The sequence below is a fragment of the Alligator mississippiensis genome, chromosome 3, assembly GCF_030867095.1.
Source record: "Alligator mississippiensis isolate rAllMis1 chromosome 3, rAllMis1, whole genome shotgun sequence".
NCBI lineage: Eukaryota > Metazoa > Chordata > Crocodylia > Alligatoridae > Alligator > Alligator mississippiensis.
In genome coordinates this window covers 277,168,114-277,186,593 of record NC_081826.1, presented here as the reverse complement: position 1 = coordinate 277,186,593, position 18,480 = coordinate 277,168,114, and the positions used below count along the sequence as shown (strand labels likewise).

General features: G+C 46.8%; 1 protein-coding gene across 3 annotated transcripts in view; it reads left to right on the top strand.

The window, feature by feature from the left end:
* OSMR (oncostatin M receptor) overlaps nt 1-18,480 on the top strand; it is a 67,389-nt gene that overhangs the window by 41,617 nt on the left and 7,292 nt on the right. For all 3 annotated transcript variants that reach the window (XM_059725212.1, XM_059725213.1, XM_059725211.1), the window contains 9 exons: nt 522-797; nt 3,386-3,515; nt 5,939-6,105; nt 6,768-6,913; nt 9,275-9,437; nt 10,409-10,485; nt 10,974-11,196; nt 15,916-16,113; nt 17,166-17,267. In XM_059725212.1, the coding sequence (XP_059581195.1) occupies nt 522-797; nt 3,386-3,515; nt 5,939-6,105; nt 6,768-6,913; nt 9,275-9,437; nt 10,409-10,485; nt 10,974-11,196; nt 15,916-16,113; nt 17,166-17,267 (1,482 nt within the window). The remainder of the gene's footprint in view (nt 1-521; nt 798-3,385; nt 3,516-5,938; nt 6,106-6,767; nt 6,914-9,274; nt 9,438-10,408; nt 10,486-10,973; nt 11,197-15,915; nt 16,114-17,165; nt 17,268-18,480) is intronic.

Sequence of the window (18,480 nt, the reverse complement as noted above, 5' to 3'; positions counted from 1 at the left end):
AGTAGCTGGTTCCTATCATGCTATTAGTTGCATGTGTGGCCAGGCTGGGGCTCCCAGCTGTAGAGTGTGCTTCTGCAGCTGAAAACCCAGATCAGTTTATGGGGCTCCCAGTCCAGGGGGTGCATGGTGAGTCTCTGTGTCTGGAAGCCGCATCAGCTGACAGGACTTCAGCTGCCAGAGCTTGCTATTTGCTGGTGCAGGGGGAGCCAAGGATCATGAACCCAACCTCCCCCTGCACAAGCAATAAGATGTGAGTGGATTGGATCTGATGTTAGATCCCACAGTTGCACCTCCTGCCATGCGTGTGCGCACTCATGGGGATTCTGCATCAGATCCCATTGCGCATCTGCCAGGGGCATGAATGCCCAGTTTGTATTTAGAGTTGCAGGTGCCTGAAGTGCCATTTTGAGAACATTGCCTTTAGTGCTTTCCCTGTTTCAAGGAGTAACTTGTTCAAAACTCTCTCACTGCATAAAGAAAGAACCTTCAAATTAAATGGTTTATTCTATTGTATCTTGCAGGCCTAGATACTTCAGATGCTGACAAACCACTCATCTTTCCAGAAGACAAAGTTGTACAGGAAGGATCCAATTTTACTTTTTGTTGCATTGGAGGCAAAAATCAAAAGGTTGAGAAAATAATGATCAACACTAGGTCCCTGGACTCAACGCCAAAACGAACCATCGTGAGGACTATAAATGAGGTGTCACTTGGAGCAGCAGGCGGTCAGGCAATCTTATGTACTTTCAATGGTAGTGGATACGAAAAATACATTGGAACACTTTTCCATGTGGGCAGTAAGTGAATGCTTTGCTTTGGTCCCTTTTTCTGTTGCTGCTAATATGTGAGAGACTAAAAAAGTGCTTGTAAAGTGCAAGGGCTAGACCAGGGGCAGGCAGGTATTTCAGTGGAGGGCTGCTTAACAAGGTATGGTGAGCTGTTGAGGTCCACAGGTGCCCCTAGTCGCCACCTTGAAACTGGAAGTCCCACCCCTAGCCCCTGACCTTTGCCACTGGAAGTCCCTCCCCTTGCCCCCTGGAAGTACTTCTTTTGGGTGGGTGGGTTGCCATCTTAGAACAAAACCCCCCCAAATCATACACTAAAAGTCAAACACTTACTATAACATATTTTGATTTTCTCATAAAAATATGTTATCATAATTTGTGTTTGCATAGTGTATATAGAGGTGATTGTATAATAGCTCAAAAATAAATTCTTAGTCTCGTGTAGTGTGTGTGTGAGTGTGTGTGTGGTGGGGGTGCGTTCATGGTAGGGGGTGTGTATGGCGGGGTGTGTGTGGGGAGGTGGGGCATGTGGGGGAAGTCTGTGAGGGGGTGTGGCTATGTGTGGGTGCATAGGGTGTGTTGAGGGGTTGTGTGGGATTTGTGGGATGTGGGTGTTTGGCTGTGGAACACACTGTCCTTTCTTGCAGTTAACACAGGCAACACTGCAGAGTGTGTGTGTATCTGTGGGGCATTTGTGGGGTGTGAGGGGGGGAAGGGTGTGGGGACCCCCCACACTCCTTCCATGGTACAGCAGCAGGTGGGGGGGTGCTTGGGGCGCTGGTGGCTGGCCCTGGCCCATGCTGCCCATCGCAGCGAGGAGCGCAGCCCCCACTGGGCAGTCTCTATCACTGGCACTCCCCACACTTGTGCGGCATGAGAGGGAAGCCCCAGGTACTGAGCCAGCTGCCTTCCCCGCTCCAGTGCCTGGTGCTTCCCTCCTGTGCTGCATGAGTGCACCGCCGGTGATACAGATGTCCTGGGTGGGGACTGCGACCCGCATTGCAATGTGCAGTGCTGTCTGGACCCATGCACCAGTGCTTCTGCCTGCTGCTGTCCCCACTGCTTGCCAGGGCCGTGAGCCATGAGGGTAGTGTGTAAACCTCCCCCTGCTCCTCCCCCACCATCCTCCCTTACACCCACACCCTGCCCAACTGAGCTTCACACTGCCGCTGCCACTGCCCCCCCGGGGGCAGGCTTCACACTGCCGCCAGCCCCAGCCCCGCGCTTCACACTCCCACTCAGCTGCAGCCCTGCCTCCACCCCCTGCTTCCCTATCTGGTGCCTGGAGGGAGCAGGATGCCAGGGAAGCCTGCAGCAGCAACCCTACCTGGCGCTCGTGGGGCTGGGCCTTTCTGCCCATGAGGATGGGAGCGAGGTGTAATAGTGTACGTTGTGGCTGGGTGTAGTCGTATTTTGTCCGCCCTTGGGCTAGACCCTCACCCATTATAAATCTGTTTTGCTCTGTTAGGTTTGATCTAGCTCTGCTTATTTTCATCAGATACAGATTTTGCCCCAAATATTTGCATTTAATTCCAGAAAAGAAAGATTTATTTTCAGAGCTTAAAGCACTAGGGTTATTTAACCTGGAGAAGACTGAGAGGGGATTTATTAACAGGCTTCAAATACCTGAAGGAAGATTACGGAGAGGATGGAAATGAGGTTTTCTCAGTGGCTGTAGGGGACAGAACTAGGAGTAATGGACTCAAGCTGCAGCAGTAGAAATTTAGGCTGGAAATTAAGAGGAAATTTCTGACTATAAGGGTGGTCATGCACTGGGAAAGGCTACCTAGAGAAGTTGTGGAATCTTCATCCTTGAAAGCTTTCAAAGGCAAGTTAGACAGACACTTGGCTGGGATGATTTAGTCCAGGGATGACCCTGTGTTGAGCAGGAGGCTGAACTAGATGACCTCATGAAGTCACTTCTAGCCCTACTTTTTTATGATCTTAAATATATTGATAATTATTAGGTTTACCCTAAATGGTTAGTAGGTTTACACAAAAATGTTTAAGAGTTTTATAGAGTAATAATTCTAGGACATCATAATAAATGCAGGCAGTTAAGAGTTTAACTTAATTGTCTGAATGTGCACAGTCAAAAATAAAACACAACTTTTTCCCCTCCTCAAAGCACATGATCTTTTAGAAGAATATTTAATTAATTTTACCTCACCACAATCCAAACATTTTGATCGTCTTTGTGACTATAGTTATAGTTGGTCTGCTTTCCTCTCTGACAGTGGTCAGCAAGGCTTTTCAGCAGAGGGCCAGATCAACCTAGCCCAGGCTGGAGGCAGGCCATGGTGCAATGCAAGTGGCTATAGGGGGTGGCTTTGCCCACGCCATGCATTCAGGCAGCCAGCCAGATTAGAAGCTTCACTGGCCAGATCCAATGGCTCTACACTAAATCCACCCTGCAGGCGATATGTTGCCAAGCCCTGCTCAATGATGCAGTTCTTTCCTAAGTACAGTAGAGATGATAATGCCTATAATAGACCAGTTTCGTACATGTTAATGATTCCTAGTGTATGAACTAAAAGTAAAATGGTCTTGTGGGGGTCATGATACTTGTCTTGTTGATCTTTTCTTTGTTCAATGACAAGGACTACCTGATGAACCTAAAAACGTTTCTTGTGAAACCCGAGACATGAAAACAGCAAAATGCACTTGGAATTCAGGAAACAATGTCTATATCTGTGGGAAATATTTAGCACAATACAAGTTGTTTGACTGGCAAGTATTCTCAGTGGATCACATTAATTCTATGGTTTGTGTTGTACAGCAGCGTTTCTCAACCTGTGAAATATATGAAAGGGTTGTGAACAAACTTTAAAAATGGATCAACAAACTTTAAAAATAGATTCTCTTTTAAAGGAGAAAAGCATGGGAAACTTTGACTTTTCCCTTGTAGGCTGTCAGAGTTCCAGCCTGCAAGGGGTTGTTTCGGGGCCCCATACCCCACCATTACCCCCCTGCCCCACACACTGGAGGGCTGGGGCCTGGGGGTAGTGAGTAGTGAGTTGGGAGTGAGAAGCATTGGGTCGGGACTGGAAATTGAAGTTTACATATAGGTCCTGGTAAAAAAAATGTTGAGAACCACTGTTGTACAGTATGCCAGACTAATCCTTTTTGGCCTTAAAATCTATGAAAGTGTTTCTATCTACAAGCCGTAATCAGTGGCATGTCCCTTCTCAGGTCATTAACTAATCTACTTACTAAGAGTTTAATAGAAAAGAACTTTGGGGCCCCCTGCTCTTAGCCCTTTGCTGTTCTGAACAATGACAGTCCATTCCTCCTTTTTGTGTTCTCTTTCAGACAGTTTCTAATCTACCTTAGGACCCCTGACTACCTCATTTGTTTGTGAAAGCCTTTGACAAAAGAATATTTTGAAAGTCTAAGTTGATCATAAATATGTTTTCCTTTTTTCACTATTTAGTGAGTAGATATGACTGGGTAGGTCATTTCTTCCCTGCCATTTTGTGGTAATGGTCAGGGAAAGCTAGGCAGGGTTGCCAACACAAGACAGATGTCTTTTTACTGACAATCTGTATTTTTTTTTTTTTTTTTTTTACTAACAACCAAACTTTTCTTCCTGACTTATGTTTTACAGAATATAAATGTGAGCCTTCTGCCAGGCCCTGGGTAAAGAGCCTGATTCAAATTCAAATTTAGGTTGATAACACAACCATAGTAAAAAGGTTTGGTTGTCAGTAAGAAATTTGCAGATAATCAGTAAAACAAAAAACTCCCAGTTCTTGGGTTGGCAGCCTTGCTTGACTGCAGCAATGGTTTTACATCAGATTGCCTTCACCCCAGCGGTCCCCTAACTCACCCCCACACCCTGATTTTCCCAACTGCATCCTGTACCATGCCTTCCCCCTCTCATTGCCCCCCATGAGCCTGCCTCCCACTCCTGGCATGGATCTCGAGAGGAGGACTACTGTCTGCCTTTGGGAGGTGAGCAGTGTTATAGGCAGGGACCAGCAGCACATGGCTGGTGGGGGAGGAGGCTACAGGCTACAAAACCCTGAGAAAATGCTTCCTGAGGGGTGCCATGTTCCAACTCAGACACCAGATGGTGCTGTTCTGCTCTGTCTATCCTTTAGTATCCAGCCTTGTTCAAGGTAGAAATTCAGTCAAGCTCTGGTTGCTTCGTGTTTTTACGAATGGCTGATTTTTTTTTTGTTTGGTTTTATTTTACAGATTTTATAGACAGGAGTTTTTAGGCTTGTTTTGTATGGTCTGTTCATAAATTTATGGACCGTATAGCTCCTATCTGAATGAACCTTGCTTCATTAACCATAAATTTATGGACCGTATAGCTCCTATCTGAATGAACCTTGCTTCATGAACCACTTTCTTGCTTCTGGTTCTAGATTAGGCATTTCTTGGTCCTCAAATCAGCTTTGTTTAGGCAGAGCACATTGACTTGTGTGCTTGCAGCTACATACATACATTTCTTGGGTAGTTTTGGAAAGTACCAGTGTTCTACAACCCAAATATGAACACTTATGGATATGAACAACTTTATATACATGAGAGTGATTCTACTGAATTCAGTTAATTTAGAACTCTACATATAATTTAGTCTCACTACTAAAATGCTAATGATATGGAAGATGCATGTGAGAAGTTACTGAACTATTTAGAAATAGACTTTGGAATTGAACTGATTAGAATTAATAACATTTCCTTGGAAGTTCATGCATTAGCCACTGACAGCAAGAACATAGGGATTTATTGCAATTCTTCACCCACACAGTTTCCCTGCAAGGTACTAAGTGAAATGATAGTGAACCCAAGAAATGAGATAGAAATATCACATCACCAAGATAGCCTTTTACTAGGTGAGCATACCTAGAGGCAAGCCACTGCTGTTGAGCTTTTGAAAATAAAGAAAAACACTTTCAAATGTAATAATTTCATGAACACCTTCTCCATACCACACTTTTATAGAAATACTGTGAACAAAAGTAAATTTCTTTGGTATCTGTTGCTAGCAAGAGTTGACATACATACTGTAATTGCATTTTTACTTAAATCTGAATTTTATTCTAAGTTCTGTTGGACATTTCTGAATCCATTATTGCAGATCAACTTCATTTGTGATTCTAAAATAAAGGGGAAAAAAACCCCTCTCTCCTCTTCTTTTAAAGGTTTTCCCAAAAAACCCTTTGCTCTGAAATACAAGTATCTCGTTCCGAGGAGTGGTGTGTTTGTTCCTGGGATATACACCAGCAGATGACATACAACTTCACTCTGACTGCTGAAAACAAATTAGGAAAGAAAAGTGTAAATTTTAACTTTGATGTAGCTCACAGAGGTAAGGGATTTTCCACTCTTTTGCTGATTTTATGAAGCAGCTTTGGTTAGGCCCCATATCACTACCAGCTACCTCATCTGTTTCTCTAATGACGTGAGTGTATTATCTCAACAGTCACAGGTTTGAAAATAGAAATCTCTCTGCTTTCTCACTACCCCTTCAGGTTCAGGTTTTCAGCTGTTGTCAGTGGTAAAACTTTTCTCACAGCTTGGTACTCAGATCAGATTGGTGATTCTCAGGGTGTCAGGACACCTTGGGGTGCTGCAAGATTCTTTGAAGGGTGGCTCCCCAAGGTAAGAGAGGATAAGTCACCTGTGAAGAGGCAGGCTGATCAGCACAGGCTTGGGCCTCCTCCCTGCCTGACTGTTCCCCTGCCTTCACTGCCTAGTCCCTCTGCAAGATGGTAAACCCTATAATAAGTTAGTTTCTGAAAAGGGTGCTGCTTAATTCATAGACAATAAAAGATTTCACTCACAAATCCTTGCTTCTCATATATTTCCTGGACCATCCTGGTACCAGCATCAGTCAAGCACTACAAGTACCACATGGCGCAGCCATGCCCACCCCAGCCACTGGGGGCACACGCCATTCATGGGTCAGTGAAGAGATTTTGCCATTTGTTAAGAGAGTCTCAGAAACTAATACATCTGTTTTTTTGCCAGTTTACCCCTTCCAGCCCTCTGACTTCTGGGAAGAATATGTAAGTGCCTCACAAGTGAAATTATATTGGACTATGGAACCAAGGGACAAGGCAATTGAGCTAATTTGTCAGATTGAAGATAACCATCCTGATGGGAAAGTGGAATGGGTAAGAAATTCAGTCTAGACAATTCAGCTGTTGTGTTTTTGAAGTTGGAGTATAATCTATTTGCATGTGTGTAGGGGAGGAGGGGGGTAGCTAATGTTTTTTAAAACATTCTTATGACCAAGAAGCATCTGTGGCCTTCCTGTGCAGTGTTGCTGATAACTGAGGATTCTCTACAATCAAGTAATTGCTCTGATTGTTATTTGGGCTGCCCTGTGGCTGGCAGTACTTGATTATGCTAGGTGCTTTGCATATGCACCGTGTCCTCTGCTGGTCTGATTGTTAAATCTGCTGAAACATAGGTGACTGGCAGGGAGTACATGGGGGTGCATGTGTCCCCCCAGCGGGGCTGGTGCCCCCCCCGATGGCCGACACTGATACTGTCGGTAGGACAGGTGCCGACCCTGACAGGGCCGCCACCATCGGCAGCTTCTGTGGGTGCACCTCCAGATTCAGGAGGCACCAGTCACTCGTGAAATATATAAGCAATTGTTACTTTCTGTAGCAAGAGGGCATATAAATAGGCCCAACAACATTTGATTTTTATCGATAAACAACGACCTTGCCCCACACTTACAGACTGATGGAAAAATATTTCTGTTGGTAATCATCGAAAGAAGAGGCAAGAAAAAAAAATCTGGGACAAGGGTTAGGAAATCCAGGGCAAGGGTGCCATGCGCACACACAGTGATGTTGACTAAGGCTCCCCAGTGCAGGCTTACCCACATGAACGGTGGGCAAAGGCCAGGGCTGTGCCCCAGCAGCAGAAAGAGCTCCGGCTCTCAGCCAGCCCCACGGGGTGGGGGGGGAGGCAACAGGACCTAGGCTGCTTCTCTGGGCCTGGCTCCAGGCTGGCAGAGGATGAGCAGGACCCAGGGTGGGCACAAAGGGGAAACTCACCCACTGCAGTGGGGGCTCAGTGGGAGGAGGCAGGGGAAGGACGTCACCTGGTCAGGGGCTGCTCCGGTGCCAGCCGCACCTGTGGCCATGTTACCCTGGACGCACGCACGCACGCACGCACGCGCGCGCACACACTCACACACACACACACAGAGCTGTGGCTGGTAGCACCAGGCTCCTGGCTGCCAACAGCCCTGCACCTCCAACCCCCACTCCCAATACAGCTTACTAGTATGGCCTCCAGCTTTTGCAGCAGCTGTCCAAGCAGCTGGGGCTCTCCCCTCCCACTTTAAAAATGTAAATCAATAAAAATTAAAATAAATGCTTAAAAATAACCATCTATTTTAGCCATTGAAACAAACAAAAAAAAATCAAATTCTGCCAAGCCTACATATAAGTTCCAATTTTAATAGTAAAAGTCTCTGTTTAAAATCAGATGGCAGAGGCCTGTGTTAAAGAAGTAGAATGCCTTGACTAACAGTCCTGGTGATTGCTATGTTTAAGCAGAGTAGGATATGACCACAACATCTTTGGATTCTAGAAGCAAGAGAAGAATACCATTTTCTAGCCTTCCCATCCTCCACTGGCCACATGGCTGGAAGAGGCAGGTTTTGGTAGAATCATAGTTTTTTTTCCCAACAGTTCATTTGTTCTGCTGCCTTGCAAATAGAGGTTGGTTTCTCTATAGCTTGGTATATATAAGGACAACTCAGCTCTAGAATATTAAACAGCCATATACCAAGATCAGGCATCTTCCCTGTCATCAGGGAATGGAGCTGGAGAGACAGCCTATCTGCACACCCCTCAGTGGGTGATCAGGCTAAATTATTTCCCAGTAGCTGATCCACCAGATAGTCCATCTGGCAGCTACAGGAGACTTTGGAGGAGGCGGCTAAAAGCAGTATGCACACATACTTTCTGACTTTTTGGTAGAGAATATCCCAGTTCCTTGGCGGGGGTGGTGGTGGTGGTGGGGTGGAAGAATGACTGGGTCCCAAGGGGAAGTTAAACATGCTAATATCTTACTGGCACATTGATGTCTTGAAATATCATACTAGATACTGGACCCAGAGATAGAGACATGCTCAGATTAATATTTAAAACATATAATAAAATAAAATAAAATGGAGTGCAGATAGAGAACAGGAGAGACACATGAAATAGAAGCTAGAACCTAAGGTCTCATTAAGTGCACCTGATTTGATATACAGAGATCAGAACTAAGGTGGGAATTTGGACAGGTAGCTCCAGTCAACAGCATCCTTGTAGGCTTCCCATTAATCCTTATGCTTGGATCCAGTTAGGATCCATTTCTGCATTATTATATTATCCAAGTCAAATGAAGTCTAGAGAACTAACTGTGTGTTTACAGTCTCCAGAGACTGAACAGATTCTTGATTCTCAGTCTTTTCCATGAAAGCCAGCTCAACTGAAACCATGTCACATACCTCCTTTGTTCTGTAGCACAACAGTTCAGTTGTTCACTCAAACACGTATGCAAACATCATGATCAGCGGATTGCAGCCTTACACCATTCATAAGTTTCAAATTCGGTGCGGTGCAGCAAAGCATTTTTGGAAGTGGAGTGAGTGGAGCAAAGATCTAACAATCACAACGAAGGAAGCAGGTGAGTTCCGTCACAGGGAGGGAAGGTCTGAGGCTGAACACTGCTCTTCAGGTTGCTGTTTAACCAACCTTCAGAGCAATGTGGAAATACCAGCCAAGCGTTTGTTTTTGTGTGGAGATGGAGAAGTACGAGGGCTGCCAGTGGTCTTAATCCCATTTTCAAATGTGTACATGCAGGGACGCAGAATAGAACAAGCCACAAAGCTCACACTTTGGGTACAGATTAGCCCAGAACATCCAAGGTTTTTTTCTGATCTTATTCTGAACTAAATCTCTGAGAATTCCCCAACCCTTTTTGGGTAGAGCAGGTGTTCTTGTTCCCCACCTCCGAATCTGCCCTGGTTGCCTTCTCTTCCACCATCTGCCAGTCCCAGAACATCTTGTTCATCTGTCTAAAGTGTCATCTGTCTACTGGCTCCCTCCTTCCCGAGAACCTCTCTTCCTATCACCCCTGCCCCAGGCCACTGACAACAGCATCTTTAAAAGGAATGGCTTTTTTGTTTGGGATCCAGCTCCTGCTCAGCTCCCACCACTTTAAATCTCAGGTACTGATTCTTGATCCAGCCTGAACTACCCAAGATGCTACTGTGCTGAGATACAAAGTGGATGTTTCCAGACCACTGAAAGTAGGAACAGACAGGGAGCAGTAGCATTTTGTGAGCTTTGGGCTAATCTTTCAGTGGTAGGAATAAGCAGCATGCATGTGCTGTGAGGTAAAGAAGGATTTCTGCAGAGGAAAGAGCTGGGATTGTTACAGCAGTGTGCAGGAAGGGATAAAGACAGACGGTACTATGGTTGTAGGGTATTAAGTCCATCCGTGCTATTTTGGCCAGGAGGCTCATGAAGGGTGAGGTTTGAGGTCTGGCTGAGTTGCAGGTAGAGTGATCTTTCTGACCAAACACTGGGAAAGATCTGGGGAGTTCTTTGCAGATCTGCAGCATCTTTTGTGTGTGATTCTTTGATTGGTTGCAGCTCCCTCAGGAAAACTTGACCTCTGGAGAGACATTACCCCGGTGATGGGAGGACGGAACGTCACCTTATTCTGGAAGGTGAGACTGGGCACAGAACTGGTGACATAATGTTAAAAGAAAGACTAGTGGCTACAGCTGAGACATTCTTCCTGGGAGGGGACAAGCCTCATTTTCTCTTCTAATTTTCCATTTTAATGAGCTGCTCATGTGACAAAGGGCCCCAGGTATTCTTAGCTCCCATTAACACTACCTTGCTTGTACCGACAATGTAGGGGCATGGATTTGAGTTCGGTGGTTTTGCTTTACTACAGAATTTGATCACAAGTTACTACTCTTTTAAAGAAAACTGGAAGCGACTCTTCCTACAAAATGCTACTAGCTATATTGTATTTTTTAATCAAAGAAATAAGTTTTCTTTTTATAACAGATTAAAAAAGAAATAATGGCCTCCTGCAAAAGTAAATCTACCCCTCTCGCATACTTATTCCTGTGAAATACAGTATTTTAAGTATAGTGTTCAGCGTTTCTCACTTCTACAGTGAGTAAGTGAATCATTTCTGCCCCAGCAATTACCAGGTTTTCAAGCTAATGGAAGAAATATTTCATACGAAATAACCTGGGAAAACTTAGAGGAAGCAACTGAGCCTGAACACATCTCCATTTCTGCACCACATAATAGCACAAGGATTTGCATTGGTTACCATTCCTACAGAATCAGCATAACAGCAAAGAACCATATTAATTCTTCATCTCCCTCAGAGATCATCATCTCTGGAGCTACTGATAATGGTTTGTATGTTTTCAATCAAATCTTTATTGTAAGCCTTTACCTTGAATAGGTGTTATTTATTTTATATGCACTAATATTTATTATTTTACAAAAATAATCTAGCCTTGTAATTAAAATGACTGTTCTGCCATTTGAAAAATGTTATCTGTCATCTCTGGATACCTATTGGTATGTAAGGGAATTGCACTATTTGAATTCAGTAGCAGCATGCGTATTATCTGGTTGGCAGATAGAGAGTCTTGTAATCTGTGTAGCAATCTCTCACCACTGGACGTGGTTTCCCACAAAGTAGACCATTTCTGCCACTCGGGAAGGGCTTCCAACTACATCCAGAGTTCATTACATATACTTGTCATGCCCCATTTAATAGGGACCCCCACAAATAAGTGATGCACCATTCCATGAAGGTCTCCTAATACAGGGGTGGGCAATTATTTTGGCTGGAGGGCCACTTAATGAGTTTTGGTGAACAGTCGAGGGCCACAACGGTAGCCCCGCCCCTGGTCACCATCTTTGGGGCTGGAGGTCCCGCCCCTTACTCCCTAACCTTTGCCACTGGAAGTCCCTACCCTTGCCCCCAGAAGTACTCCTTAAAGCTCTGCTTTCCTGATGTGAAACATGACCCTGGTATGGCAACAGGGAGCACTTTAAGTATTGGAAAGCTTAGCTTTAGGGTGTAAGATCAATTAAGGACCCTCTGTGCAGATATAAAATATCCACTCTGTGTAGTCTTGTGTATTCAAAGATGATAGCCATCTGCTATAAGCTTGGCTTGCCATCTTGGAACTGGAAAAAATAAAATCATATACTAAATATCAAACATCTACTATAACTATAACATTTTAATTTTATTTAAAAATATTTTTGTCCTGATTTATGTGTGTTTGCATAGTTTATATAGAGGTGACTTCATAATAGCTCAAAAATAAAGCCTTACTCTTGTATACTGTGTGTGTGGAGGAGTGTGTGGGGTGTGGTTGGGGTGGGGTGTGTGTGCATGGTGGTGTGTGGGGGGCTTGTGAGGGGGTGTGGCCATTTGTGGGGGGTATAGGTATGTGTATACATGAGAGGGTTGTGGGGGTGTGGGGGTAAGGTTTGGGGTTTGAGGGAGGGTGGAGGGCTGTGGGGACGCCCCAACATACCTCCCCACATGGTGCACAGCCACCAGTGGCAATGGGCCCTTGGGATGCCCATGGCCTGTGCAGGTGTAGCCAGGAGTTGCATGTGGTGGCAAGGAGCAGAGACAGACCAGCCCAGCTCTATCACATGGGGTTCACGTGCAGTGCCTGGCACCTGTGTGCCACCGGGGGAAGTCCCACACAATAGACCTGGTGGCTTAGCCCTGCTCCCTGTTGCCACATGCAGCTCATGAGACTCTGCCAGGAAGCAGGGAGTGGGGCTCCCTGTCGCTTTCAGTGGAATCCCAGGAGCAGCAGGGAGTGGGAAAGGCAGCTGGCTCCATCGCGTGGGGCTTCCTCTGGTGGCCTGCAAGTCCCGGAAGCTGCATGTGAGCCCCACGCGATTGAGATGGGCTGGCCTGGCTCTGCTCCTTGCCGCCAAGTGTAGCCCCTGGAACTGGCTGGAGCCACATGCCACCTGGTAGATGCATGTGCATGGGTCACGAGCACCCTGAGGGCCTGCTGCTGCCGCCTCAGTTGGCAGCAGCTGTCATGGTGGAGGTCGTGTGTGGGGGGGGGTCACCACACCCCCGCACCCTCCCCACACTGCCCCACACTCCGTCACACCCCAGGAGCACCAGCCACACCCACACCCTGCCCACCCGAGCTATGCACTCCTGCCGCTCAGCTGGGTGTGGGCCTGGGCTCCATCCTCCCACCGTGGTTCCCTCTAAGCTGCATGTATGTGTGGCCACGCACAATAAAAAATGTTGCCGCGCAGTAACTGCACTGTGGGGATTGTTCCCACAGCTGGAGGAACCGGGCTCCCCCGGAGCCGCAGAGGAGCTCCGCTCCCGGCTGTGGCTGGGGACAGTGGCCCCTGGTGTCAAGGACCTTCCCAGAGAGGAGCAGGGCTGTGGCTTGCCAGAAACTTTGGGTGCCACCCGTGGAGCGTGGCACACTTATGGCTTGGCTGAATGGGGGCCGCTCTGCTCCTTACCGCACCGGCATCCCTGCTGGGAGGGAGTGCAGCCCCAGCTGGAGCAGCCCCCAAGGTGAGGCGGGGGTGGGGGCAGGGACGGGGGCGGGGACAGAGCCGGGCACAGCATGGGGTCTGCTGGCTTCAGGGAACTGCTCTGCTCCCCAGCCCCTTCGGGCAAGCTTCTCCCCGAGCCTGGCCCGCTTCACCCTCAGGCAAGGGGGATTTGGCTGTTCTTACCATTAACAAACAGCTGAGAAGTACTGTGCAGGCCAGGAAGGTCTCAGAGGGCATGGGCTTCCAGGGCAGGGCTGAGGCTCAGGATTTAAAGGAGGGATTGAGTTTTAAGATTAAGAAGAGGAATCTCATCATCAGGGGAAGAACTGGAGCCACTGAGCAGCAAAGATTTGGTTCAGGGCAAGGGGAAGGTTCTCAGCTTTGGTGCGGAAATCGGAGGAAGGGAGGACTGGTGGGCTTGAGATGCTCACCAGCCATGTTCCCTCTAAGGTGTAGCGATCAAAGTTCCCTCTAAGAGGTGGGACTGAAGTGGCGCACTCATGGACTGAAGCAGCGCGCTCACGGATCGCTATGCCTTAGAGGGAACGTTGCTTCCCACCCTGCTGCAGCGTCCCTACCTGCTATCCAGAGCAAGTGCTGCAGCAGGGACATGAGGAGTCGCTGGAGGCTGGGGAAGCCAAGCAAATGCCCTGGGAGTTGCAGCAGTGGCCTGGCCCGGAAGCTGTGTGTGCTGGCCGGGGCCATCCCATGCAGGAGGGTGGGAGTGAAGTGCATGGGCTGCGCAGGGTACAGTTAATTGATGGGTGCCTGCAGGCCAGGTGAAAATCACCTGGTGGGCTGAAAGCAGCCCTCAGGCCGTATTTTGCCTGCGCCTGTCCTAATAGGTAAAATTTATGTAGACTTAATGAGCTAAACAGTTGCTCTCAACCTTTTCTGAACTTCAGACACCCGTCATTGGGCTTGAAGCACCCCTCCGTAATGTTTTCTAATTGAGTAGTATCCAGTGTCCCTGAGCTGAACACATGGGTCTCCCCCCCCTCTTCCCCGTGGGCTCCCCATACTCTCCCAGCTGGGAGCCCTCTCCTCCCACCAAACAAGCCACATGGGTTCAGTGCAGGTTGGGGCTTAGCTCTGGCTTCAGCCCTGAGCTGAGGGCTGAAGCTGGAGTTGAGCCACTGCCTGCTCTGGGCCAGTACTTGAATCCAAGACAAGGTTTCCCCCACCATGCTGAGCTGGGGGAGGGGGAGAGGAACCTTGCCTTAGATTCAAGTAAATAGGGTAAGCAAGTATATGTTGAAGTCTTCCCAATCAAATGAGCATGCTCAGACCAGACCTGTCACATGCTGACAGCACTGAGTTCAACACCGAGCGCAACAGCTACAGCATTGTCCCAAGAGAGCCTTGTTCAAATGAAAAATTTAAACAACATGGAAGGCTTGTCCCCTGCCAGCAAGAATGTCTCAGCTGCTACCCCTAATTTGATGACCCAGCAGGAGGAGGTGGTGTGGCCTCTATTACCATCCTTTTTTATATAATCGCATAATGGCTAGAGCACTCTTCAAGAGCCTTAAGGGGCTTCAAACCCACAGCTCGCACCTCCCACTAGGGCGCCATGGGGAGGGGCACTCCATTCTACCTCTGAAGTTGCAACAACATGAAGCAAAGTATACAAGAAACCAGAGAGAGGGAGGAGAGCAGAGAGAGCATAAATCTGTAGCCTAATGGTGCTGGCACACCCCTTTGTGAGGGGCAGGCAGGGTTTCAGACCTCGTCCTGAGGTACCCACTAGGAAACATACGGAAAACCCTGGGCTCCAGCTCTTTTCTCTGCTTCTAGAGGAGGGCAGGAGCCACGTGGCTGTACTCGTGCTCGCTCACGTGTTTTCTACCTAGCCTGATGATCCACCCGTCAGGTGGTTAGGAGCTCAGTGTTTCAATTCCCTCAGTCTGAAGAAAGGCTAGAATCCAGGCCTCCCGCACATCCCATTTTAGAAGAAAACGAACCAGCTGCCTGTGCCCAGTAGGACAGTGCGCGCACTTCCCTCCAGGAGGGGGTTTTGACTGGCAATTCCTAATGTCATGTCAGCACTTAAGTCTGCAAGAGAAGTGTAATTTCAGACACCCCCATTTTTCAGCATTTTCTGTTGGCTAGCTTTGGCACCCCTGAGTGTTGCCTATTTCAAATCACACTCTTCTTTCCCTGCACTGGACGGGGAACTGAAACATTAGGGACTATAAGGAACTCCATTGTGGGAGGTGGGCTGCTAGAAGTTAGGTGTGACAAGGCTCACCATGTCTAAAGTCCATTTGTAGATGCAGACCCTAGTGGTCAGATATGTTTTCAGGGTTCTTTCTACTGGCTGTGATAATTTCTTAATGAGAAAATTATTGAAAAGACATCCGAGAATCCACTAGGAAAAAATCTACTATTTTACTTGTGTCTAGTCATCAAGGGAAACAGTGGCTTAGCCAAATAAGTTTTGAGAATATTAGCAATATATATATATCAGACATATGGACAGAGGTATATTTTGCACTTTGGGCCTCTTATTAGAAAGCATTACCTAAATATTTTGTGAAGTATTATAAATCATTTGTTCCTAGATGCTGAAGAAAAGATCAATGGTACAGACAAGGAGGAAAGGGTTGAGGGCACAGACCACGGAATTTGGATTCATTGGCAGCCCAGAAACACATTTGATGGCTATATTGTTGATTGGTGCAACTTTCCGAACTCCCAGCCCTGTGACTTCCAGTGGAAGAGATCTGGTTTCAACACCTCCGGGGTTCTTATCGACGCAGGTGAAAGCAAAACATTTCCTCATTACAGTGTTTTTGCTGCAGCTTGTTATTTCTGCGTAGCAGGAAATATATCCCAGGGAAACAAATTATTGCAGTAAGCATAGCATTGAGTATGGGTCACTGTTTCACAGAAGCTTAGGGCTGGAAGGGACTTCATGAGATCATTGGGTCCTGCCCCTCTGCTTTAGGCAGGAAAGACTGCTGTTCTTTCATGACTAAATATAGTATCATTTGTGTTGTTTACTTGCTGATTCAGACACTCCCGTGATGTTGACAGCAGTGCCTGCATTAACATTACCCAGGATATTGAGAAACTAGCTAAGATTTAGGGAAAACCCTGTCAAGGAGCCTGGTGTCATTCTGAATTCTGGTAGGTGAAATGGCTAAGGGAGCTCACTGTCCGTATTCAGAGCACGTATAGAGGAGGGACGAAGGAACCGATTTGTAGTACCTCCAATGCGAAACACAAATTTGGGCTTTGCAAATAAAATCTGCTGCTCAGTGTGCTGCTCTGCCACCAAGAAATGTGTCCACCTCAGCACTTAGCTACTAGAATGCTTCAAGTTGGAGAAGCTTATGCTCCAAAGGTACAAGTTCACTCCTTACTGCCAAGCAGATTTAACTTCACACAACTAAAAAGATTTGCATATGAAATCATCTTTTGGGTACTTCATAGCTGCTAACTGGTGCTGCTGAGGGATAGACCCATGAAGCAGGCAAAGCTGTATTGCTTTTGGTTTGGCAGAACTATGTAGCATGTTTGAGGGAGCTGCAGGTGGGCATGGCAGGTTTACCATGTAGACCTGATGGTCACAGGAATATCAGAATACTTGAGAACTGTTTGTTAAAAAGCCAGGTGACATTGCTTGTGTGGAATAGGAGTTGAATTTGAATTCATGTGTTTTCTTATAGCCCCCTTGTGTTGACTTCAGTAATACACAGTGAGTGATTTTGCTGAATTATATATCTTTGAATAAAGCAAATGTGATCCTATTTTCTACTCAAAACGACTGAGGTTGTAACCTTTTCAAAACACCTTTCTTACTTTCTAGTTGCTTTTGTGCCTGGGGTGAGATACCACTTCAGAGTGTTTGGATCTGTAGCTAATAAAGCTTCTTTATTGGAGAAGAAGGCTGGATACAGCAAAGAGCTGCGTAAGCTGAACACATTTTATCTGTGTACATATTTGCCAAATGGGTCTCATGAAAAGAGGGGAATTTTTCAGTTGCCCTGCGATTTCTCTGCCTTTTTTTCAGTTGCTATAAGAAGTATTTTACATATCTTATACGTGTGGACAAATGTAACACTTAAAATGTTTTAAATAAACTTTAAACCCCAAGAGTCTGGGCCAGGTACAGACATTACACTTTTATTGGTATAAGTGACTGGAAACCGGTCTATGCCCATAACAGGACAGAAGTTCAGCATACAGACTTGTTTAAAAAAGGCAGAACCTGGTCTAAGATTTGCCCCCCCTGCTTCACCCCTCCAAAGGGTGAATTTGTATTCTGTTCGCTACTGATCTTAATGGTGCTGCTTACAGAAAGCCACATAACTTGGAGCAATTCTGCCTTGGGCTTTTTGAATGTCTGTGCCTAGCCTAGATGTACAGGCAACTTTGGATGAGCTTGAATTTTCTGGAAAGTTTCAAAAGCACACTGGGAAAAATCAAGTACTATTTTAAGTCAGTCCTCAATGAACCAGTTCAGTGCTATGTGCTGACACAGCATTATGGGCCTACAATCTGCTCAGTCCTCCAGGCATCCCAAGCTGCACCACTCCTTACCTTTCCCAAACCCATGCAGGGCAATGAGGCTGCTCTGGGATACAATTAGGACTCTACTGCCCGAAGATCTATTGCCTGAAAAGGCCATAGTCTGCAGAGATAGGGACCCAGAAAGCTTCTGGGTGCCGATACACAAGTAGGGAGGCTGCTCCAACATGCTGGCAATTACCTCACTCCAGCAGCCTCCTAAATCCCCGTGCATCAATGTCCTGATGCTTCAGAATGGCAGTGGAGGCATTTAATGAGCTTTAGATAAAGCACCCCTGCCACCAATTTTCAGTGTGGGGACACTGATACACGAGACACTCCAGCCACCTTAATTAGAGCGGCTCTCAGAGCCATGCTAATTAAAGCATATCCCTCCCCACCCCCGTGCATGTGTATAAATGCCCCGTGTCAGGCTCACTTCCAACCCTCGGCAGGGGGCCCAGGCTTATTTGGGATGGTAGGAGATAGGTTCCAGGGGGGGCTTTGTGACCCCCAACTTGTGGTGGGGGAGTGGTTGTGCCTGTAACAGTAAACATCTGTCAGTCACAGGGTGTTGGTAGGGAAGCAGAGCCAGAGCACAGTGGGTACTTAAT